A 26038-nucleotide genomic window follows, 5' to 3' on the forward strand; every position below is an offset into this window, starting at 1 on the left:
ACTCAGCCTCTGCTTACAGAGCCCCAGGGCTCAAGATAGTTGTGCTGCCCATTCAGAGGGGCACCCTACTCCAGGGGAGAAAGGTGAAGTTTTTAGTAGCTCCACCTGTCCCTGCCCAGAGGAACAGACAAGACTGCAGAAAGAATCAGATTTCTGAGCATATTATGCAGTTAGAACAAGGCAGGCAAACCCCAAACTTTTTAAACTTCAAGGTCCTTTTAAGTATACTGAAATACTAATTAAGGACCTGGGGTAACAGGAGTGGAGAAACAGATCAGAGAGACTGCCAGGCCCGATAGGTGTCTGATTTCTTGTTGTTTCTAAAAAATAATCCCCAAAACTGAGTATACCAGGGCAATTCCAACAGAATGAGGGATTTCAAAGTTAAAACATAGCAAATCATAGTCCAGTAAATTTAAGCAAGGAGTGAAAAATGTAAAGGATTGTTTAAAGGACTTCCAATTAAATCTGAACTAGTAAGATAGAGGGTGGGGCAGAAGTGCCTAAGAAAATACACAAGTTTCCCTAATTTCCTATGTCTTCCTCCCTTCTTTTTCTCACAGAAAGGAATTATCAAATAATTATTCCACATATAAATCCCAAGAGTGAATCAAAATTCCTATGCAGATACATAACAGATTAAAAATCCCTCAAATATAACAGCAGTAGTTAACAATTTCCATCCCAAGTCGAAAACACAGTAATAGTTAAAATTTTAACAATTCAACCACTTTGCCACTCCCCTCCAAATTACTTCAGGAGCAGGGTTGATGGCTTCCTCAAAAACTTTCTTGCTCAAAATGGGCAGAGATGCTCAGTCCAGGGAGGGGGAGGGGTGTAGTGCGGTGTGCTGACAATCAAAGCTCAGATCTAGGTCCCAGAAGCAAGTCAATATATCTGTAATTTGACCAAATCTAGAAACAAAAGTCTAACAAAGAAAAGTTAGAACAGTCTGAGATAGAAAGACTTGTCCACAAGGACTACTGTAAGATATGGCCTCTCATTAGTTATAATACCTAAAAAAAACTTGAATATCCAGACGCCATATCTAGTAACCGATAGATGACCAGACTACTTATTTGCTCAAGTATTTAGGATATAATGATTACAGATAACTAGATTGGAAACAGCAAAGTATGATATATTTTAATTGCATTAACAATTTCTTATTGACCATTGCTCTGATTATAGAAATCAGTTACAGGAGGAAAAAAAATGCAGGGATATATTAATTACAAACCCAAGAAATTTTACCTCCAACAACAAATCCAATTAACCAAAGTTTCTGATAAATCCTAAACAGATATTTTCCATAACCTTATATTTATACAAATCACTTTGCTCCTTTTAGCCAAGAACCAGATGGCTACAACTTGATAAAAAACCATCAGTTTAGAGGGAGGAGTAAGGAGAGGATTCCACGTGGCCACCCTCCAAAGAAGCAGGGGGGAGGGAAGTCGAACTAAACTTAATTCTAGGCTAACTAGATGCTCCATATCTGAAGTAGTAGAGTCCAACTAAACTTCACTCTAGGCTAACTAGATGCTCCATGCCTAAAGTAGCAGAGATCAGTGGGGGTTGAGTTTAAATCTTCACTTTTGAAGACAAAAGATCCCAAACTCTGAACCAAAATACAACTTTAATTCCCAATAATATAAAACTGCTTTTCCTATCATATTTCAAATAATGAAACAGCATAGTTTCTTTCTCTCCCTCTGGCCCTATGTGGCCATTATTCCTAATGGACTTCTAAGCTCCAACTTGTCCAGAGTTGAAGCCTTCAGAAGTCAGATTCTTTTTGCTACATACTTTACTTAATTAGAGGCCCTTGACCCCTTTTAGGCAAGTTAACATCACTTTAACAGGCTATTGTTCTTTTAAGATCTTATACTTAAAGATAACTAAATCTAGCCTGCATAGGCAACAGTAAAATTATTTCCTACAATTTTAAAATTGCCCAAGATACTCAGAACAAATGGCATGCAGAGGCAATAGTAAAATTATTTCCCAAATTTAGAATCATCCTAAAATTCCTAATCAAATGTCTTCTCCAGCTGGAGTTCAGAATTATACTAAGTACAGTTGCAACATTAAAATAACCAATTCCCAAATTTGATCATTGTTCTTAAACTTAACAGAGCTCTTAAATTAACAAGACAAACAAATCATATAGAACACAGAACACACATAGACTGCACAGTCAAAACATTTAATACAGACCAGAGGTTATCTGGAAAGAATAGCCTTGAGGGAAGTTTTCAGCTCCAGAGTCTTCCCTCCTATAGTCCAAACAGAGCTTTTTTTCTTTTCTTTTCTTTTTTCTTTTTTCTTTTTTTTTTTTAGCCAGATGGTGTCTTAAAAAAAAAAAGAAAGAAAGAAAAGACACCTAGATTTATACTCTGGAATGCCCAGACTTGTGCCAACTGGTAGGTAGGGTCCCCTGTGTCAAGAAGACCCTACTCCCAGAATTTATGCTTGTCAGTATTTTGTAATTCTGGGAATCAAGATGCTAGCATACAGAACAGAACAGAACAGGTCTTAAAACTTAACCAAATGGTACCCCAAAAGGTACCTAGACAGACTTACTCTCATGTGGCTGAAATGGGGGTGTCTACCATCAGGCTGTTGTGACTGGAAACTGCTCTCTTTCCCAGGAGCTCTGGAAAAAAAATTCAGGAAGGCCCTGCCCTCTCCAGGCCAAGAATTCAGATCCACATCCACCCCGAGGCCCAAGGCAGAGACTGGAAAGTATCTTTATCTCTAATCCTGCTCATTTTCTAATATCTCACTGGGGAGCTCCAAAATGTAATGCCAGAGAAACTGAGCAGGATAGAGATTAGAGAACAATTTAATAGTTTATTAAATGAAGAGATATATTAGAACCAAATGGATCCATGGTTTGGTAGGGCTGATCGAGACTATTGTCTCAAAGAATCCAGTCAACCCCTCTGTTTCAAAAAGCAAATTACCTTTGAGATACCATCTCACATCTAATAGATTGGCTAATATGGTAGAAAAGGTAAATAAATGATAATAGTAAGTTTTTGTCCTGGTTGATGTCTTTTTTTTTTTTTTTTTTTTTTTAATGTCTGTATATTTAATTCTTGGATTGGGGCCAAAGTTATACCCTATTCTCTCTTGTTCTTTTGGGTAAGTTGATTTTTCAGCATCTATTCTCAAAATCGATTTTCCTTCCTGTGCTGATTTTATTTCATGGAGTTTACCTTGGATCTTTGAGGGCAGAGTCCTGGAACTTTGAGGTGCTATTCTGAAAATGGAAATTATAGGGACCACAGATTGAGATAATTGTAGTATTGCTATCGAATGCTTATTTTTCCTTCTGGTCTAGTTATGGGTTTATAACTACCCTGGCATTTTCTGGGAGAATCTACCATGGTTGCTGTTTCTGAATAGGGAGCCCCCTACAAATAACTCTTCTGTTACTCAGCTATCTACCTTTCTATTGCCTGTGTTCTATTGATTTATTTTTTTCCCATTCTAGTGAAAAAAAAAATTATTTACTATAGTTTAAAAAATTGTTTTTCTTGATCATTATTTGGTACAAAGTTCCTATTTTTATTCAAGTTAAGGTGTGTGAGAACTGGGCAGCCATCTTTAAGTCTCAGTTAATTTTTTCAATGTAACATACTGCTACAAGCGTTTTGGTACATAATTTCTTTTTAAATAGAACGTTCTCATTCCTTTTTTAAAATTAAATAATCTGTGCACTTTATTTTAGTATGCCATTAGTTCAAATAAATTTTAGAACTTTTAGTTCCATAATCTTAACTATACAATACAATAATGCAATACCAATGCTTATTCAAAAAGTATTTGTAATTAATAATTTTGAAATCATTCTGGATTTATTAAAATATTAAAAATTATACTTTGGGAGAGAAACCTACTTGCTATAAGTGTATTTATAAAAATGAATGACATTGAAAAATATAACAGATGTAAATAGTTTTTACTTCTCCCTAATGATTATTTAACTTTGTTTAGATGTTATATATTTTAATGCATTAAGTAACATAATTATACAGCTAATGTTTGTGATGAAACCATTCTGGCAGTTTGTATCTGCATTCAGATTTGGCAATCTGTTCAAATTTGACCTCATTTGTAATTACCATATTAAATAATTGTGGTCCATTCATGATAAGTTGGAATGAATTTTTTGCATTACTCTTAATTTTGTTCAATCAGATTTGAATTGGTTTTCTGTGTGATTTATATGCATTACCATCCAGTAAGGCTGAGGTGATCCTGCTGTCCCTAGAAACTATTTTTTGCTTTGTAGGATTATTCCCCACAGGTTAAAAATCTCAACCATAAAATGCTATATAAAAAATAACTATTGTTAGATGGTAGTATTCTACTTGGTAAAGATGATCTGTTGCTGAATTGATTAAAATTGTTTGAGATTATATCATTCTATTCTTCTTCCTCATCTGTAAATAACTAATGTGATTGAGTATTAAACCAATAATTTTGTCTTTGTCTTTTTTTTTTAAATTTTATAATTATAACTTTTTTTGTGTGTGTGTGACAGTACATATGCATGGGTAATTTTTTACATTATCCATTGCATTCACTTCTGTTCCGAATTTTCCCCTCCTTTCCTCCACCCCCTCTCCTAGATGGCAGGCAGTCCCATAAATATATATATATTTAAATATATTATATTATAACATAATATGATATATATTATAGTATATCATAGATACAATATATGTGTGTAGAACCAAATTTCTTGTTGCACAATAAGAATTGGATTCAGAAGGTAAAAATAATCTGGGAAGAAATACAAAAATGCAAATAATTTACACTGATTTCCCAGTGTTCCTTCTCTGGGTGTAGCTGATTCTGTCCATCATCGATCAGTTGGAATAATTTTGCCTTTGTTAAGCCCAAAATGAGTATCACTATCCAATATCTATTATATTCTCCTGAAGAGCAGTTAAATGTAGATGAGATTGACCTTGATTTAAATTTGGAGTTATTTGTGTTATATTTATACATTGCATGATATTACTGAAGTTGTTTGCCATTAATTTTTCCCCTCTGAGGCTGGGGTTAAGTGACTTGCCCAGGGTCACACAGCTAGGAAGTGTTAAGTGTCTGAGACCAGATTTGAACTCGGGTCCTCCTGAATTCAAGTCTGGTGCTCTATTCACTGCGCCACCTAGCTGCCCCTCCATTAATTTTTAAAGGTGAAAAAAAAGAATAATAGCTGGGCATGATAGCATTTTAGAAATTTATTTTATTATGTACATGCATGCTTTTCATGTAATTTTTAACGTTTTTCTTTTACTCATCAGAAACCTAAAATCAGTCCGTTTTTCTAAATTAGCATTTTGACTTACTTGATTTGGCAGCTGTATTTTTTAAAAATAGTATTTTATTTTTCCAAATATATGCAAAGAAACCTTGTGTTCCAAATTTTTCTCCTTCTGTTCTCCCTTCCTTCCTTCCCAAGACAGCAAGCAACCTATTATAGGTTATGTATATAGTTCTTCTAAATATATTTTCATATTTGTCATGGTGTGCAAAAAAAAAGTAGGATCAAAAGGGAAAAAATAAACACAAGTAAGAAAAACCAAGTAAACAAATATCAATAACAAAAAAGATGAAAATATTTATGTTTGGATCTATATTCAGTCTATAGTTTGCTCTGGGGATGTGGATACTATCCCTAATCGACTAGAATTTCCTTGAACCACCTCATTGTTAAAGAGTCAAGTCCTCCATCACAGTTGATCGTCACATAAATCTTCTTGTTGCTGTGTATAATGTACTATTTGTTTTTTTGTTTGTTTTTGTTTTTGTTTTTGTTTTTTTAACTTAGGATCGCTTCATGCAAATATTTCCAGGCTTTTCTGATTATCCTGCTCATCATTTCTTATAGAATAATAGTATTTCATAACATTCATATACCATAATTTATTTAGCCATTCTCCAACTGATGGGCATCTATTCAGTTTCCAGTTCCTTGCCACTACAAAAAAAGCTGCCACAAACATTTTTGTCCTTATGGGTCCTTTCCCCTCTTTTGTGATCCCTATGGGATATGAGTTTGTTTGTTCTTAAGAGATGAATTATTTTTATTATTTTAGAATGATGCTGAAATAATTTGTGTATTTTATAAGTATTTTTCATTTTAAGAAAAATTGTATCTTTATAATTCCCTGAAGCAATAATGGGAGGTGGGGTGTATGTGCATGTGTGCATCCTCTTGTGGATGTCTTTGTGTACCCATTTAAGGTCATTATTCTTATAAAATTGAGATTTTTCTTTATTTTAATATCTTGTACCATGGAAAACATGTGTCATATCCATATAAGTTTTAATCATTTTTATATGGGGATTATTCAGAGGATTTCCAAAGAAACATTTTTGAAATCAGAATTCTATTTCAGGCAGAACTGACCCTCATTTCTATGCCTGCTGCCTATGCATAAGACAGATTGGAATAATTCATCCTTTCTTTGCGATTTGCCACCTCATAATTTTTGTAAATCAAGAACATTGTTTTGATACTTAAGTACTTTAATCATTATGTGGTCCCATTTATGTGGTTATTCATTTCATTTGGTGGAGCTTGAAATTCATCTGTATCTTTTCATTCTCTATCTTTTTGTTCATCTTTCCCCAACTATTCTCAATCATTTATTCAATCAACTAGCCATTATTATATGTTCTTTGTGTGTAGAAGCTCTGTGCTGAGTTATATACGTTTATGTTCACAGATTTACATATATATATACTCACATATCTATGTATCAGTGTGTGTCTGTGTATGTATGTATATGCTAGATAGAAAACAATTTAAAAAGAGAAAAGAATTAAGAGTTTAGGAAAGTCTTTATAGAAAGTGAGATTGTAGTTGACAACAGATTGAAATGGTGTGGTAAAGGGGGATAGAAGGAGTGATGAGAGCTAGTATAACAGCTAGGTTGCAAGCCTGAGGCCTTGGGGAGATGGTATTGCCTTCTATAAGTAATAAATGGGTTTGGAGACTGGGGGGGGGACTTTAAGAGAAAATAATGAGTTCAGTTTTTAACAAAGTGAGTTTAGATGTTTGCTAGAGATTCAGTTTGAGACATTTGAAAGGCATTTCAAGATGTAAGTAATATATAGGGAGGAAAGAAGATGATCTAGGATATAAACTTGAGTACTGAGATGGTTAGAGGACATGGTCTGTATGATGATCCAGCACAAGAGAGTGAGAAAAAGTTGTTAGGAGAACTAGAAGAGAGGAGTATCCCAAAACAGAATATCAAATTGAAGAGGTTGATCAATAGTGTTAAAATAAACTACAGAGAGGTTGAGGATAATGAGGTTTGAGAAAAGAATGGTTTTCGCTTTTAGGGTGTGGGGGAGGCTTTTTCTTCTTTGTGGTTTTTCTCTTTTCTCTCTCTTTTTTTTTTGTACAACATGACAAATATGGAAATATGTTTTAAAGGATTGTACCTGAATAACCTATTGGATTACTTGCTATCTTGGGAAGGGAGGGGGAAGTTTGAGGGAAGGACAGAGAAAACTTTTTAAGATAAAATCTTATAAGAATGAATGTTGAAAGTTAAACTATCTTTTGGAATAATTATCTTTTGAAAATACAGAATATTATTGAAAAGGGAAAATTAATTTTGTCCAAAAGGCCCAGAACTAGGTTCTGAATAAATCCAGCTGCCTGCCAAGTTAAATCAAATGACCTTAGTACTTCACTACAACTTTTTTTTTCTTTACAACAGTTTCTGCGTTGTGGCACTGGTAGTTTAACTTTGCTTTTGCGGTTCCTTTACCATTTTAGTAGATAGTAGAAATATTTGCTAACAACTATAGAAAAATACTTTAATATTTTCAAAGCACTTTATACATATAATCTTATTTTCTCCTTAGGAGAGTTCTGGGAAATAGATGCAATTAACTCCATTTCACAAAAGAGGAAACTGAATCAAAATAATTACAAAGAATCAGTAGTAAAATACAACATAGATTGGGAAGGAGGATATTAGTAGTTGTGAGAGAGGATGACAGGAAAGGGCTTGTGTAGAAGGCAAAAGTTTCTTTCTGGAATAGTAATCTTTGAGAGTAGGAGGGAAGGAAAGAGGAAAAGATCTCATAATATTTGATAACTGATCAAATAGGTGGGCTAAGAATTATTGAATGAGGAGTTGAGAACAATGCTAAAATTACTTACCTGGGAAAGTAGAAGGGTGGCTATAATTTCAACAAAAATATGGAATTTAAGAAGAAGGGAGAATTTAGAGTTCAGTTTGTTCACTTTTCAACTGATAAATAATGGGGGGAAAAGTAGTAGTCCCATAATAAAGTAGAAAGAATAGGATGACTGAGGATTGAACCAATATTTTAAAGTTTTTCCTCTAGATTTTTTTTTTTTTTAAACATGTAGTGGGGACCAGTGTAACTCAGATTATCTGACATAATTTTTTTTTTCAGTCATATATTTCCTTGATGATAAGTCATATACTATTTCTTGAACAAAGATCATTATTAGAAATATATGGCAGTTTATTGAAACCTTTTAGGGAATAACAGGATCTTTAAAAGCCTTGTGTAATTTCCCATATGGTATTCTCATTCCACTATCTCTTCTGTCTCCAACTTAATTGTCCTTCTCCATTGTATTCCTATATTTCATGTACTTATGTACTACTTCAACATAAGTTAATATTTGAACATTTGTTTGCTTAATACTTTACATATTACCTGGAAACATAATAAATGCTTAATGCTTGCTTACTAACACTATAGGTGGTTATGTTGTCTTGAAATATCTTGAAAAATCAGAGAAGAGAGAGACTATCTATCCAAGAGGAGAAAATTATTATCGATTTTAATGTTACAGAAGGACTAAGAACAATGAAAATTGAGAAACAGTCATTAGAATTGTTCATTTAGATATAGTTGGTAACTTTTTTAGAAGGCAATTTCAGTCAGATGATGTTAGAAGCCAGAATTAAGTAGGGTTTTTAAAAATGAGAAGAGATGTAGGAATACCAAACATGGGTCACATTTTTACTAGAAAAGGGGAGTTGAAGGTAACAGGTAGAAGGTAAAAGAAGGTAACAACTGGGGAATGTAGGTTGAGGTTAAGGTTTTTTTTTTCTTGTTTTTTTGATGATGATGATGAGAACTTGGGTAGTATAAGGAAAAAGTGATTAAAAGGACAGTCTTCTGGAGGAAATGTTATAAAATGGCACCAAGGACACATATAGAAAATATTTGGCCCTGACCAGCAGAAGCACCTCCTCTCCATTACATATTGGAGTGAAGGAGATGGTGTAAGAAAGATGTTGTGGATAAACAATTTTTTTTGTTGAAAATATATAATTTGAAGGTTTTGATCATGAGTTGAGGGAAGTATTGCCTTCAAAATCTTGAGGAGAGGCTAAGATGGTTTAGAATAGCTGAAATAAAGACTCAATAAGAACAGTAGAATGGTTTCCTTCCCCTGTGAGAGCACAATTGGGAATCAGATTGTACAAATTATAGTGGTTTTGCCACTTCTTTTTCTACATCCATAGGCAGCCTATGGATGTAGAAAAAGAAATAATGGAGGGGAGTAATTCAGGTATGGTGTTTATATCAGTATTATTGTCTTTTGTACAAGGAACCAAGGTCTAGAGAGTTGAAGATAGAATTGAGGTGGTTGAGTGTTTTTTGTTTGTTTGTTTGTTTGTTTTTTTTAAGACAAAAATTGAGAAGTTAGCAGAATATAGACAGTGCAAGAGTAAAAACTTGATAAAAGTATTAAAGGAGTTAAGCATTCTTAACTTTTAAGAGGCAAAATAATAGTAATTGAAAGGAAGATTTTAAAAATTAAGGATGATCTCAGAAGATCTCTTACTAGATTATCAAAAAAAATCTCTTTAAGAGGCTGTCGAGATAAACATCTCTTATAGCTGAGACAGATTGGAAGAATAGGTCAAACAATTGAGCATTTGCAGGGAGGTAGAAGCGGGATGGGGGGGATTTGTGAGGAGGAGACGGAAACAGATATTGTAGATATTGAGAGATTTGAAGCCTCCTAATATCAAGACAGAAGTTAGTGTGCAGAGAATGAAGTGAGCCAGTTCCTGAATATATTGAGAAAAGAGCGAGAATGACCTGGAGATTGGTAGATAATTGTCATCAGAATCTGGGCCAGGACACTAATTTGGATTGCATTATAACCTTAAAAGATAAGTTCCTGGATAAAGGGTAGTTGAGGTAGAATTTTGAAATGGCAGTGGTGAATAAGAAATATTTTGACTCATTTATTAGATCCATTTAGGTAATGAAAAAGTATAGTTAGAGCTAGAAAGGGGTGGCTAGGGAAAAAAGTGTCAGTGGTAAAGAGCCAAAACACAAAAGGACTGATAAATGAAATGGTTTAAAATAAAATTAAGTTAGTTTTGAAGCAGAAATTCCAGAGTACACATGGGGAAACACACTGGAAGATTCAGGTAGGCATGAAATAAATGAATGGGAATAAGGAAGCAACTAGCTGTGGTAGGGGAGATGGACATTCAACATCACTGGAATAATGAGTAAAATTGAGTAGGAAAATGTTAGTCATAGAGGAATGAGACCAGGCAGTTTCAGTGGGGAAAAAAGGAGAGGTTCATTAAAGGAAGCAGTTAAAGAAATGATTCAATTATAGTAAAGTTGAGAAATTTGTTTGATTTTGGGGGTGGGGGAAATGGGGGTCTGTTGTCCTTTTGGCAGTATTATCTGTGAATAATTTTGACAAGATGTGGTTCAGTTGGAACCTGTATTATATTTTCTATAGATTTATGTTTGATTCTACTACTTTTTGCTGTTTTATATAGCTATTTCTTCTTTAAAGTGTTTTACTAATCAATATGTATACCTAGATGGTTTTTCACTGTAATCATTCAATTTGCATGCTGGTATTGAACTATTAGTATTAGTATTGAACTGGTAGTAGTAAAAACAAAATTGTAGCTAAATGGAAGGGTTATGCTTTTGTCCTCTTTGGGGAGATAGAGCAAACAAAAGAGTTGCCAGAATTTGTTTCATCATATATTTAAGAACAATGAAAACGATAATTTCCATGAGTCAATTGTTTATTTTGTTTTTCATTATTTATTATGAGCAAAACTGAAACCACAGTGAAGATAAATGAAACTATTATGCCACCACCTGTGACAAAATACTAAGACAAGAATTGTCTGAAGAACTTGGCCAACTAGTCAACATGCATTTTCATAATTGATTATCTGAATGAAACCATGAAAAAGGGAAAATGATTTTAAAAATTAGGTTGGAAAACACATCTTAGCATTGAGAAATTTAAAAAGTCAAAATTTTACAGATTATATAGATATCTCATGTCTCTGTCATGATTTCTTCATCCCACAAGGTACTGGACATAGCAAATACTGAATGTTAAAAGATAGAAAGAAAGAAATTGATTCATTGACTACTTAGGGAAAAGGTCAAAATCAACATTTAGTTAGAAGAATGACTAAAGATGAGAAGACACTGAACAATTGGAAGAATACCTTCTTCGTGACCTAATCAAATGTGCTGTTAATGCAGAAAAATAGAAAGTGGAAAAAGACAAAGGTCTTTATAATTATTTCCTATTTAAAAAAAAAAATATATATATATATATATATATATACACATATAGCAGTTACCACAGTGATCTGCCAAAAAGGCCCAGAAATTGTTGTAACCTTCAAATAATCAGTTTATCCTTATCAAATAGCAAGTGATGGCATCAAAAGAAACTTTAGTTTAGTTAGTATTGAATCTATTTTTCAAATTGTCTTAAATTAATTCCTTCTAAATCAGTTCTATGAACCATAAACTTTCCTGTGGTTAGTGTTAGGAACTGAACCAGTGATCTCATTGGTATAAGATATGTAGCTCTGAAAGTTTTTGGTCTCAAACCTCTTTGTACTGTTTTTTTCTTTTGTTTTGATTATTTCCTCATTGCCTATATTTATTCCTCCAGTTTCTTTCTTTCTTTTTTTTTTTAAAGTATTTTAATATTTTTGTTTTCCTCACTTACATGTAAAGCAATTTTTTACATGTTTTAAAAACTTGGAGTTCCAGATTCTTTCCCTTTCTCCCTCCCCCCATTAAGAAGGAGGCACGCGAAGTTATGCAGAACATTTTGATACGTCATATTATGAAATAAAACATAGATTTCCTTCCCCCCAAAAAAACCCTTAAGAAAAATAAAGTTTAAGAGAAAATAGAATAGATCTCATTCTGCATTCAGACAGATAACTTTTTCTCTTATTATAGATAGCATTTTTCATCATATGTCATTCAGAGTAGACTTGGATCATTGTATTGCTGAGAAGAGAAAAGGCATTCAATACTGATTATCCTACAAAATTGATATTATATTATATACAGTACATTTCACTTTGCTTGAGTTCATGGAGGATTTTCCAGGTTTTTCTGAGAGCATCCTGTTCATTTCCCATAGAACAAAAATATTCCATCATAACCTTTTTTTTTTTTTTTTTTTTTTTTTTTTTTGAGCCTGGGGTTAAGTGACTTGCCCAGGGTCACACAGCTAGGAAGTGTTAAGTGCCTGAGACAGATTTGAACTCGCGTCCTCCTGAATTCAAGGCTGGTCCTCTATCCACTGCGCCACCTAGCTGCCCCTCCATCATAATCTCATCCCACACTTTATTCAGCAATTACTTAAGTGATGGACATCCAATTTCCAATTCTTTGCCCTGAGAAGAAAACTGCTATAAATATTTTTGTACATATAGATGCTATCCTTTTTTTTTTTTTTTTTTTAAATCTCTTTGAGGATTCATTCCAACTAATGGAATTGTTGGATCAAAGAATATGCATGATTTCATAATCTTTGAGTATTATTTGTATATTTTGATCTTTTATCAATTAACAAATAAATCTGACTCCATTTTCTATACATTTGAGAGATTAAGCCTTCAAAGAAACTTGCTTCAAAATTCTTTTTACAATTACTATTATTAACTGTACTTCTCCTATTTCTTCTATTTTCTCTCTCCATTCACCTTGGCCCTCCTAAAAAGTGTTTTACTATTGACTACCCCCTTCTCCAGTATGCTCTGTTTTATCACCCTCTCGTCTTTATATCATCTTCCTCGCCTATTTAACTTCAGAATAGTAGCCTTTTATTTTTCAAAATACATATATAGCTAGTTTTCAGCATTTATCCTTGCAAAACCTTGTGTTCCAATTTTTTTTTCCCTTCCCCTATCCCCCTTCTCTAGACAGCAAGTAATCTAAGTTAAACAAGTAAATTTTTTTTTTTTTTTTTTTTTTTTTGGCTGAGGCAATTGGGGTTAAAGTAATTTGTCCAAGGTCACACAGCTAGGAAGTTTTAAGTGTCTGAGGCTAGATTTGAACTCAGGTCCCCCTGGCTTCAGAGAAAATGCTCTTATCCACTGTGCCACCTGGTTGCCCCAACATGTAATTCATCTAAACATATTTCCATATTTATCATGCTATGCTAGAACATCAGATCAAAGGGGAAAAAAGTGAGAAAGAAAGAAAAAAGGTGAAAATACTATGGTGTGATCCACATTCAGTCCCCAAAGTCCTTTTTCTAAATGCAGATGGTTCTCTCCATTACAAGTCTATTGGAATTGGCTTGAATCACCTCATTGTTGAAAAGAGCCACAGTTGATCATCACACAATCTTCTTGCTGTGTACAATGTTCTCCTGGTCCTACTCATTTAGCATCAGTCCATCTAAGTCTCCACAGACCTTTCTGTTCATTTCTTATAGAACAATAATATTCCATAACATATACCATAACTTATTCAACCATTCCCCAACTGAAGGGCATCCCCTCAGTTTCCAGTTACTTGCCACTACAAAAAGGGCTGCCACAAACATTTCTGCACATATGGATCCCTTTCCCTCCTTTAAAATCTCTTTAGGATACAGACTCAGTAGAGATACTGCTAAATCAGAATATGCACAATTTGAAAATCCTTTGGCCATAATTTCATATTGTTCTACAGAATGGTTGGGTCAATTCACAATTCCGTTGACAGTGTGTCCCAGTTTTCTCACATCCCCTCCAACATTTATCTTTACTTTTTCCTTTTCATCTTAGCCAATTTGGGAGGTGTGTAGTAGTATCTTAAAGTTGTCTTAATGTGCATTTCCTAAGATAGATTTCTGTACCCATATTGAGTATGTAGATTATTTCCTCTGAGTCAATTCTTAAAGGAGAGTAAGGTTCACTCATTCCCCTTCCCCAGTGTAAAAGGTTTTTTTTGCCTCTTTTATGGCAGAGAATTTATTCCATTCTACCTTCCTCTTTTCCATTCTCCCCTTCATCATCACTTCATTAAGTCTCTCCAGGCCTTTCTGAAATCTTCCTGCTGGTTGTTTCTTATCCCTCAATTTTATTTGTTTTTTTTAAACATGTTAGCCCTTTATATTTAGCTCACACCTATCTATATATATTCCTAAGAATCCTAATAATAAGAAAGTTCTCATGAGTTACAAGTATCATCCTCCCATGTAGGAATGTAGAGTGATAAACCTTAATTTCTTTATGATTTTCCTTTCCTGATTACCTCCTTAAGTCCTGTATTTGAAAATCAAATTTTCTTTCTATTCAGGTCTGGTAATTTCATCATGAATTCTTCAAAGTCCTTTATTTCATTGAATTTTATCTTTTCTCCTGAAGGATTATACTCAGTTTTACTGGATAGGTGCTGTGGTTTTTTGTTGTTGTTGTTGTTGTTGTTGTTGTTGTTGTTGTTTTTTAAATTGTAATATTAGTTCCTTTGCCTTCTGAAATATATTCCAAGCCTTCTTCTCTTTTAATGTAGAACCTGCTAAATCTTTTTGTTATCTTCACTGTGGTTCCACTATTTTTGAATTGTTTCTTTCTGAATGCTTGCAATATATCCAGGAGAGAGAATTTTAAAATTTTCTCTCCTGGATCTGTTTTTCAGGTCAGTTGTTTTACCAATGAGATATTTCATATTATTTTCTGTTTTTTCATTCTTTTGGTTTTGTTTTATTATCTTGATTTCTCATAAAGTCATTAGCTTCCATTTGCTGAATTTTAATTTTTATGTGGATTTATTTTGTTTTCTGCAACTTTGCTAAAGTTGTTGTTTCTAGTAATTTTTTAGTTGATTCTCTAGAATTTTCTAAGTATATCTATATCATCTGCAAAGAATAATAATTTGGTTTCCTTTTTACCTACTCTAATGCCTTTAATTTTTTTTCTTCTTTTATTGCTAAAATTCACATTCCTAATATAATATTGAACAGTGATAGTGATAGTGGGCATCCTTGTTTTACTCCTGATCTTAATGGGAATGCTTCTAGTTTAGTTTATCCCATTACATATAATGTTTGCTGAAAGAAAACTCCATTTATTCCTGTGCTCCCTACTGGTTTTTAATAGGAATTGGTCCTGGATTTTGTCAGATGCTTTTTCTGCATCTATTGAGATAATCATATAGTTTCTGTTAATTGGGATATTGACATAGTTACGCTACCAGTAATAATTAACTATTAGGATTCTTACAAGGTATTTATATACTTAGTTCACTTCTTTAAAGGAGTTCCATCATTGGTACACACATTAGATTCACACCTTTAGAGAGCATGTAAAAGCCCACTTTCTGGGAAGGGATTCAGCGTTAGGATTCAGTCAAGGAGAGGACTTCCTGGGAGAACTTCAGGGGACTTCGAGGAGAGGACTTTGGGAGATTCAGAACTAGGATTGACTTCCGGGAGCTTCCTTCCACAATCCCACTCTCAGAGGCGGAGTCTGATTCATTCCATTTTCAACTTTGTGCTGGCTGGAGACTTTGGATTCAGAGGGAGCTAGAAGCTGAAGCTGTAAGAGACAAAGGACTAGAGGCAAGATCCAGAAGGCCTCTGAAAACTAATGGACCCCCAAATGAAGGAGATAAGATTTGGAAAGAGACAGTAAAGGATCTGGACTTTAATTCCTGGCTGCATTTTGGGATTATTGAACTGAACTGAAAGGAAGGCTGCTTCCAGAAGCTCTCCAAGAAATCTGCTCCAAGAGAACCAATTACATTTTAGAGAAACAGAACATCACAATTAACCAGCTCTGCATCCTTGATATAAATCCTACTTGGTCATGGTATATTTACCTGGTGATAATTTTCTGAAATCTCTTTGCTAATATTTTATTTAAAATTTTTGCATCAATATTCATTAGGGAAATGGGTCTATAATTTTTGCATGTGTTTTGACCTTACCTGCTTTATTTATCAGCACCCATATCAGTGTCATAAAAGGAATTTGGTAAGACTCCTTCTTTCTCTATTTTTCTAAATGGTTTGCCATAGTATTGGAATTTGTTGTGATTTAAATATTTGGTAGAATTCTTGCGTAAAAAAAAAAAAATCTTTCTGACCCTGGGATTTTTTCTTACGGAGTTGAATAATATCTTGTTTAATTTCTTTCTCTAAAATGGAACTACTTAAGTAATTTATTTACTCTTCTGTTAATCTGGGCAATCTATATTTTTGTAAGTGTTCATAAATTTCACCTAGGTTATCGGATTTGTTGGCATACACTTGGACAAAATAGCTCCTTATTATTACTCTAATTTCCTCTTTGTTGGTGGAAAGTTCACCCTTTTTATTTTTGATATTAACAATTTGATTTTCTTTTTCTAATTTTTCTAATCAAATTAAAGGTTGATTTGCTTTTTTGGTGTTTTTTATAAAACCAATTCTTATTTTTGTTTTCTTTCAATTATTCTCCCCTTTTATTTTTGGAATTTTAAATTTGACATTTAATTGATTTTTAATTTGTCCTTCTAGCTTTTTTAATTGAATGCCCAATTCATTTATTTTTTTATTATTATATTCAAGTAATCATCTAGACATAAAATTTTCCCTAAGAACTGCTTTAGCTGTAAACCATAATAAATTCTAATTTTTAAGAAATAATTTTCCTCAGCTTTTGTACCTCCTTTCTCATTTGGCCAATTTTTTCTTCATTAGCTCTTTATTTCTTTTTGCAATACTCTCATTACTCTTCCCAATTTTTCCCCTCTCTTTCTTACGTGATTTTCAAAATCCTTTTTGACTTCATCCATACCCTGATACCAATTTTTTTTTTTTTTTCTTGGAGGTTTTGGATATAGGAGCTTTGATTTTGTTATCTTTTTTTTTTTGAGTGTATGTTTTGATCTTCCTTGTCATTGTAGTAACTTTCTATGGTCAGAATCTTTTTCTGCTCATTTTCTTTGCCTCTTACTCTGCTTTTAACTCTGTTAGAGTAGGGCTCTTTTTCCCAGGGTTGAGAGTGCACTATCCCAAACTTCAGGGGTTTTGTGCACCTATTTTCAGAGATCTTTCTGGTAATCTGACCAAAAATACTCTTTTTCTGCTGTGAGTATCCTTGCTCTATTGTGCCTGTAAGTTCTAGTATGCTAGAGCAGCACAGTTCTTTCTGGATGCTAGGAAAGAGATTTGTGAGCTGAAGTCTTGGGAAGCTTCTGCCCGTGCCCACTTCTGGTTTGCCGGTTTCCCAAGGCCCTCTTATCCTCCTGATAGATCCTTCCTGCTGACCTTCTAAGCCATCTTTAGTGTCTCTGATCTGAGAGATCTAGAAAATTGTCAGTATTCTTAAAGGCTGTATCCCCATTCTTGCTGCTTTGCCAGCTCCAGGACCAGGACTGCCCCCAGGGCTGGGCGACACAGAGCTTTCCTGCTGAATTTCTAAATTATTGTAGGCTGGAAAATTGTTCTACTTCTTTTTGTGTTCTGACTGTAAAATTTGTTTAGAGTTATTATTTAAAGTAATTTGGAACAGTATGGCATTGATCTTGGTAAGTCGCTATGTTTACTCCACCATCTTGACTCAGTTTCCCCTTCTGTACTCTTAAAAATTACTGAGACTTGTAAGCAATTTCTCCCTGTTTGGCTTTTATTAATATTTACCATTTTAGGAATTAAACTTATTTAAAATTTATTATTTAAATCTAAAAAAAGGTATTATAATATTTTATAATTAAAATCTTATATTTTCAAGAACAAAAATGTTTAGAAGAATGACATTATTTCATATAATTTTGTCAATCTCTTTTTTGTCTGGCTTGATTAAAGATGAGTTTACATAACTACTTATGCATTCAGCCTGTTGCACTGTTTTGGTTGATGTATATAAAGAAAATCTGACTTGTGTACACACACACACACACACACACACACACACACACACACACAGAGTTAGAAAAAGGAGAAGTATTTTAACAGCCTTTAAAAAATTTTTTTTTGGACATTGTTTGATGATATGCCAAAATTTGATAGGCATATTTTCTCTCCAGTGGTAAGCAATCACTTATAGGTCATACATGTGCAATCGTATAAAAAATTTCTGTATTAGTCATTTTGTATAAGAAAAAAAATGAAAAAGATGGCTTGTTTCATTTTGTATTAAAATATTTGTTATTTCTCTGCTTCATCTTTAGCCTTTTGGGATTGTCTTATTTTATTACATTATTGAGAATAGCTAAATCATTCACAGTTCTTTCTTGAAAAATACTGCTGTTACTATGTATAGTGTTCTTCTGGTTTTGTTCACTTCACTTTGCATCAGTTTATGTGCATCTTTCCAGGTTTTTTTGAAATCACCCTGCTTTGTCTTTTCTAACACTCCATCGCAATAATCTTATTCCACAGATTGTTTAGTCATTTCACTGTTCATGGGTATCCCTTCAATTTCCAATTCTTAGCTACGACAAAAAGAGCTGCTATAAAGTCCTCCCCCTCTCTTTTAGGGGTCAGGAGACCTAATTTTGGATTGCAGACCTGGTAAATAGTATTGATGACTCAAAGGATATGCATGATTTTATAGCCCTTTGGCCTTAGTTCCTTCCTAATCTATGCATCATTTTTGAGCTTCATATGTTGGTCATTTGGAAAATATTACTTCATTGAGTTATGTAGATCTTTAAATGTTGATATGTTTTGTATCAAAATTTTTGTTTTTTAATATAACCCTTGAATTCATCAGGAAAACCTTGAAGTAGTAAGAAGCTGCCCAGAATTGCCTGTCATCTAGGGGAGGGAGTCGAGGGAGGGAGGGGATAATTTGGAAAAATGATTACAAGGGATAATATTATTTTAAAAAAATTACTCATGCATATATACTGTCAAAAATTTTATAATAAAGTGACTTTGTTTTCAATTAAAAAAAAAAAAAGAAAAGAAAAGAAACTGCCCAGATCATGGTGGCAGATATAAGATTTCCAGAATAGTTATTTTAACATGAAAGCTTGAAATTTATCATTGGCAGGAAATAGTGCCAATTATTTTTTCTTAAAGGATCAGGCTCACTTTATCCATTTTTGAGAAATGTCTGTCACACTAAGCTTTAATAACTGTAGTTTGACTTATCAGTTATTTTTCAAGTTCATATGTATTCCATGAAAAAAATCGGTTACTTTAGCCTAGAAATCAAAACAGTTGTGTGAAGACTTTTAACTGTTAAGTACATGGTTGTAAAAATATGATTGCACAGTTTGGTGTTACTGCCTTGATTCATAACAAGGTGCCAGTAGTTTTGCATATCATTACTCTTACACCATTAGTGTAAGTATTGACCCTGTTGTTCCAAGCTAAAATATGAGGATCCAAAAAGTTATTCCATGTTTTTAAAGTTTCAATATTTATTTGGTGCTGATACCAGAAGAATATAAGCCAAGCAGCAGAGGCCAACAAAAGTACAAAGTAAGACAAAAGTAATGCCTGTGCTCAAGGTGCTCACAATCTAATAGGGGAAACAATATTTGTACAAACAGCAGTGGGTAATGGCAGAAGTGAGGGAAGGATGTTAAGAGCAAGGGGAGTTGGGGAGAGAGACAGAAAGAAGGGGTTAGCTAAGAGGGAGGACAAAGAGGGGAGAAAGGGAGACTGGTACCTGCAACAATCCAAGAAAAAAGGCACTTGCTTTAAGGAGGACTGGGAACAGTTTATAAATGGTGGCCTTGTTGCTGAGATTTGAAGAAAATCAGGGAAGCAAGATGAACTTCTCTGTAAGAAAAGTACCTAGCCTGTAGGTAATGTGTTACGTATCAGAACTGCCTATTGTTCAAAGATCTTCCTCAACCCTCAAGAGCCACTATTTTTCCTCTTAGTTACTAACTTCCTAAATGACATAGATGTGTTGTCTTCCATGATTCCCATCTTGAATTCTGAGTGTTTTTTACTTGTCTTATATCTTGTAGAAATCTTCAAATTATTTTGTTCCTTTTAAGTTTTTCCTGTTTCATCCATGATACCTGTCTTTCTAAATCATCATGAACACTTTACTTTCTTATTGTTCTGGCACCAATAAATTGAATGTATGTTCTTTGTTACTAATGTTCTCAAAAGTTTTTCCTGAGATTAACATTCTGATATACCATATGTCTTGGAAGGGTCAAAAGATGTTCATATATGTGTGTAGGCTGTCTTGAAAATTGGATTGTAGCCTTTAAGGAGCAGTCTTTTATCTGTCTACCTTTTTGCATGCTTATTTGCATTTGTAGTGCTTAATGTTGAATTGGACAATTTATTGCATGTATGCTTGTACAATTAGAAACACTTTTAAAGTTACTTGTTAATATGGTGTTTTGTTAATTTTTAGCTTCCTGTTTTTACTGACCTCGTCAATAGACTGGAGATATATAACAGTGGAGAAGAGATATCATTGGAATACTTTTTACTCATGTCCTTTATTTTAGATATATATTTCTTCTCTTAGAGTCGCATCTTATAAGAAGAGATTCTTCAGGTCTTCCCTCCCCTTCCATTCTCTGATATACCATTTGCTGTGGTTCTTCCCCCTTTATTGACTAACTAGTCTTGTTTGTCTCACAGATTTCGAGTCCTCTTGACCAGTTATATTGATTTATTCGTCAGGGGCTTAGTTTGTAACTCAATTTCTCTCTATTTATTTTCCCATGTCTTCACTTACCATTATCATGCAGAGCTTACAATTACTTCTTAGGGTTTTTTTATGGAATATTTGTATTACTCCTATACCATCTCTTTTAATCTCCAGATTCAGATCTCCAGTTACAGACATATTTAACTGGAGCATCCAACACTGCAGTGATCTTTCTCTCCCAAATTTTCCCATTCTCCTTGTATGTATCTTTACTTGTGTGGATTGGATACTCTGAGAAAGACGGCTTACCAGAGTGGATAGAATTTGGAGTCAAGAAGAACTGTATTTAAATACCACCTAAGATACTTGGTAAATGTGCAGTTATACTTTTAACCTCTTTGAACCTCAGTTTTCTTATCTCTAAGGGAATAATAATAGCCATTACATTACCAGGCTATATGATGAACTGTTAGATAATATATATAAAATACTTTATAATTCTAAAAAGTGATTATATATCTTGATGAAGGTAATGGTGATGGATCTCTTGTCTTTCAGTGTGAAAACTTGAAGCAGGAAGCAGAACAGATTACAGTCCTTCCCATATCTTTTTGTTCTATGTGTTCATTCTCCCCTGAGGGGGACAGAGATAGCTTCACATAGTCATGACAGGCTGTTGGCCTTCATTTATGATGCTTGAACATTAGAATGTAAACTCCTTTGGGTCAGGGATTCTTTTTGCTTTTTCTTTGCATTTCCAATAATTAACACAGGTTTAATAAATATTTGTTGATTCATTATCATTGTGTGACTAGTGATGGGAGTATGTAGGCTGTTTCTCACTTAACTTTGTCTTAAGCCACATGACCATTCCATTATCTTTAAGAGGCACATATCACTCTGATTGTTATCTGTTATACTGCTTTTATTGCATACTTCTTTATTTGTGTAACATTATAGTGTTTTTCATGTATCTCTCTTTGACTTACCCTGGGTGATGATTTTATTTCATATAGCTGATTCAGAGATGACTCATATCGGCAACCATTTAAAAAAATTTTTTTTTAAATTTTATAATTATAAATTTTTTTTGACAGTACATATGCATGAGTAATTTTTTTTGTAACATTATCCCTTGTATTCATTTTTCCAAATTTTCCCCTCCCTCTCTCTACTCCCTCCCCTAGATGACAGGCAATCCTATACATATTAAATGTGTTACAGTATAACCTAGTTACAATATATGTGTGTAAATCCAATTTTCTTGTTGCACGTTAAGAGTTGGATTCTGAAGGTATAAGTAACCTGGGTAGACAGTAGTGCTAACAGTTTACATTCAATTCCCAGTGTTCCTTCTCTGGGTGTAGTTGTTTCTGTCCATCATTGATCAACAGGAAGTGAGTTGGATCTTCTTTATGTTGAAGATTTCCACTTCCATCAGGATACATCTTCATACAGTATTGTTGTTGAAGTATATAGTGATCTTCTGGTTCTGCTTGTTTCACTCAGCATCAGTTTATGTAAGTCTCTCCAAACCCCTCTGTATTTCTCTGTATCTCTGCATTTCTTACAGAGCAATAATATTCTATAACCTTTATATACCATAATTTACCCAATTCTTTTCTAATTGATGGACATCCATTCATCAGCAACCATTTCTTATAATAAACTAGTTTTTGTAATGGTGCTTAAATGTCCAGTGTCTCCCAGTTTTGGAGGAAGTAGTGGAGGGGTTAAATTTTTTTTTTTTTAAATTTTGAACTTAACTGTCATCCACAGATACAAACATTTCAATGTTAATCTACATCCATTGTTCTCTTGTTTTTTATTTCTAAGCCATGTCTTCCAGTATATTTTTTGTTATCTTTTTTTATGCCTGTTTGCATTATAATTACTGAATTTGAAAATGTATGTTAATTTTGGATGTGTAAGGGATTTGTTTATCTGGTTTTCTTTATAGCAAGAATATTAAGGATTTATAAGGTCCATCATGGTCACCAAATAAAGTTTTTATATTTCAAGTGCCAACAACTAAGCCAATATCTAGAAAAGAAATGAGTCTTTAACCCTTTTTTCTTTGTTTTTGGTCATTCAGCCACTGTTAACGGAAGAATCTGGGCTAAATTTTCCCATGCAAATAAATTTTTTATAAATCTTTGATAAGATTTTTGTTGTTGTTTTGGTAGATTGTATTGAAATCACCAATAGTATTTCCCAGTTTGCCACCATGACTCCAAATTTAGCTTTGTCCTTTTAAAAAAGTAGATATGGGATTTAAAGCTTTTCTAGAAGGTTAGAACCTGTCAGAGGTTTAGCTCTGATAAACCCTAACTTCCAAACTGTGATGAAGCATCTGAGTAAGAGATTTTTGAAACTTTTTCCTTTTATCATTCCCCTTTTTTCATTGACTCCCTATTTTTACCCTTTTGTGTTCAAAACTTTGATGTTACTTTTGACTCTTATTTTATCTTCATATTATATATCATATCCTTTCCTTCCTCCCTTTGTCCATCGGAAATCTATACCATTTGTCTCTTAATCTTTTCACCTTAATCAACTCTTCCTTTTCCATTATCCTTCATTCTACTATCCAATGAAGCTTTCTTGGGCATCAGTGGCTTCATTTTTGCTTAGTGAAGTTTCAAGTTAGTTCTTTTTCATTAAGTAATCTACTGGTTTTTTTTTTTTTTTTAAACCACACCATTCTTTCTGATTTTTATCTATGACTTTCCTTCATTTACTTAATAATGCCAAATGTGCCATTCATCATACATATCATCATTTACTCTATTTCTGTGTCTTTCTTCATGCTATTCATATCATGAATGGATCTTATTTCTCCCTATCAACAAGCTTTCCAAATCTTAGATTTAGTTCAGTCTTTTATCTTATGTGCTTTTTGTATATATAATGTATTATATATATTTTTATCTCTACCAGATTATATGCTTTATGAGGACAAGAATTCTGTTTTATCTAATATTTCCCAATATTTAGGAAAATGTTTAACATCAGATTATAAATGTGAAGTGTATGTACTAAATTAAATATTATTGCTAGATGAATCTTATTAAAATCTTCAAAATGCTTTTATCCTACATAATTATGTAGTAATTCCTTATCCTGGCAACTGATTTTTCTAGTTTTATTTCTATGCTTTCCTGTTTTCCATGGCCTCTCTTTTAAAAAGGAGCTCAGCAGCATGGCCTTCTCCCCATTTTTCACTAGGTACATTGCTTTTGGACTTTTATGGATTTCTGTCTTTAGGAAAGTCATCATTGGGAAATCCCATTATTTTGCATGTTTGAATCTGTTTGGTACTACATCTCACTAATCTCAGTTGAACTTTGTGACTTGAGGGCAAAGCCTTGAACTTTTTGCACTTCACCTCCACCCCAAGTTTTTGTATGTTGTTCTCCCTCCCCAGATTGGTCCTTGAGGTTAAAGACTTATCTTTTTTAACTAGTATTTGTATCCCTAGCATAGTACCTGGCATATAACAGATGCTTATTAAATGTTCATTCACTTGATATTTACTGTGCTGTAGCCAAACTGGACTACTTAGTTGTTATATAAACAAATAATATTCTTCTTTCTTCATGTATTTTCCTACCTGATATATCCATCTCTCACCTTTCAAGCTCAGGTAAATGTTCTGTGAAGTTATGCCCTCATATCCTTTTTATCCTGTTGTACTGTGATCTTGGGCTAGATCCTCAGAGCACTTTGTGTATCTTGTGGAACTTTCTGTATTGTTTGAATAAGTTATATTTTTTCTGATATTTTCCTCCATGTTACTTAATGCTTATAAGAGACAGAAGATTCAGGTGTTTTTATTCATTTAGATATCATCTATATGTAGCATAATACCTTGAACAAAGCTTGTGATCCATTAGTATTGGTTGGATTGTTTTAGTCTCATCAGTTGAGGCTAGAGACTAAAGTCTTTTTTATTTTATTTTATTTTTTCCTTTTTTTAAAAAAAATTAATTTTTACAAAAATTTTATGCATAGGTAATTTTCCAGCATTGACAAGTGCAAAGCTTTTGTTTCAATTTTTCCCCTCCTTCCCTCCACCCCTTCTCTCAGATGGCAGGTTGACCAATACATGTTAAATATGTTGAAGTATAAATTAAATACAATATTTGTATACATGTCCAAACAGTTATTTTGCTGTACAAAAAGAATCGGACTTTGAAACAGTGTACAATTAGCCTGTGAAGGAAATAAAAAATGTAGGCAGACAAAAATATAGGGATTGGGAATTCTATGTAGTGGTTCATAGTTGACTCCCAGAATTTTCCCTGGGCATAACTGGTTCAGTTCATTACTGCTCTATTGGAGCTGATTTGGTTCATCTCATTGTTGGAGAGGGCTTCATCCATCAGAATTGATCATCATATAGTATTGTTGTTGCCGTGTATAATGATCTCCTGGTCCTGGCTCATTTCACTCATCATCAGTTTCATGTAAGTCTCTTCAGGCCTTTCTGAAATCATCTTGCTGGTCATTTCTTACAGAACAATAATATTCAGTAACATTCATATATTACAACTTATTCAGCCATTCTCCAATTGATGGGCATCCATTCAGTTTCCAGTTTCTGGCCACTACAAAGAGAGCTGCCACAAACATTCTTGCACATGCATGTCCCTTTCCTTTTAAAGTGTTTATTTTAAATAATTTTAGTATATGGAAAACTGATATGAATAATCCTGTGATCATGCTGATAGAAGCAATTGATTTTATCTTTTATTTTTTGCAATGAGATATTTTGAATGATTAAATTCTACCTACATATTGTGCTCCTTCCCCCCAGTCAAGCCACCAGCAAAATAAAAAAAATATCCTTTGCCACTTTTGTTCTGCTAAAGTAAATATGGATCATCATACTAAACTAAACTTATATTTTACTTTTCTTAATTTTTAGAAATACAAAGAAAAAGACAAACACAAACAAAAGCATAAGAAGCAACCAGAACCGTCACCAGCCTTGGTTCCTTCTTTGACGGTTACTACTGAAAAAGTAAGTTAAAGATTTTAATTTTGTTATTATCACATTTCAAATTTAAATAGCATAACTTATAACAATTACAAATAGTCCAATTCTAATTTTATTTGGTAGAATGTTGTACTTTAGTCACAGAGGATTGT

The 26038-nt window shown here is 33.4% G+C and overlaps 1 protein-coding gene across 10 annotated transcripts in view; it reads left to right on the forward strand.

The window, feature by feature from the left end:
* Positions 1 to 26038, forward strand: part of MLLT10 (MLLT10 histone lysine methyltransferase DOT1L cofactor) — a 221778-nt gene that overhangs the window by 94604 nt on the left and 101136 nt on the right. For all 10 annotated transcript variants that reach the window (XM_074266892.1, XM_074266889.1, XM_074266886.1 and 7 more), the window contains one exon: positions 25815 to 25910. In XM_074266892.1, coding sequence (XP_074122993.1) covers positions 25815 to 25910 — 96 coding nt within the window. The remainder of the gene's footprint in view (positions 1 to 25814; positions 25911 to 26038) is intronic.

The sequence above is a fragment of the Sminthopsis crassicaudata genome, chromosome 5, assembly GCF_048593235.1.
Source record: "Sminthopsis crassicaudata isolate SCR6 chromosome 5, ASM4859323v1, whole genome shotgun sequence".
NCBI classification, from domain to species: Eukaryota; Metazoa; Chordata; class Mammalia; order Dasyuromorphia; family Dasyuridae; genus Sminthopsis; species Sminthopsis crassicaudata.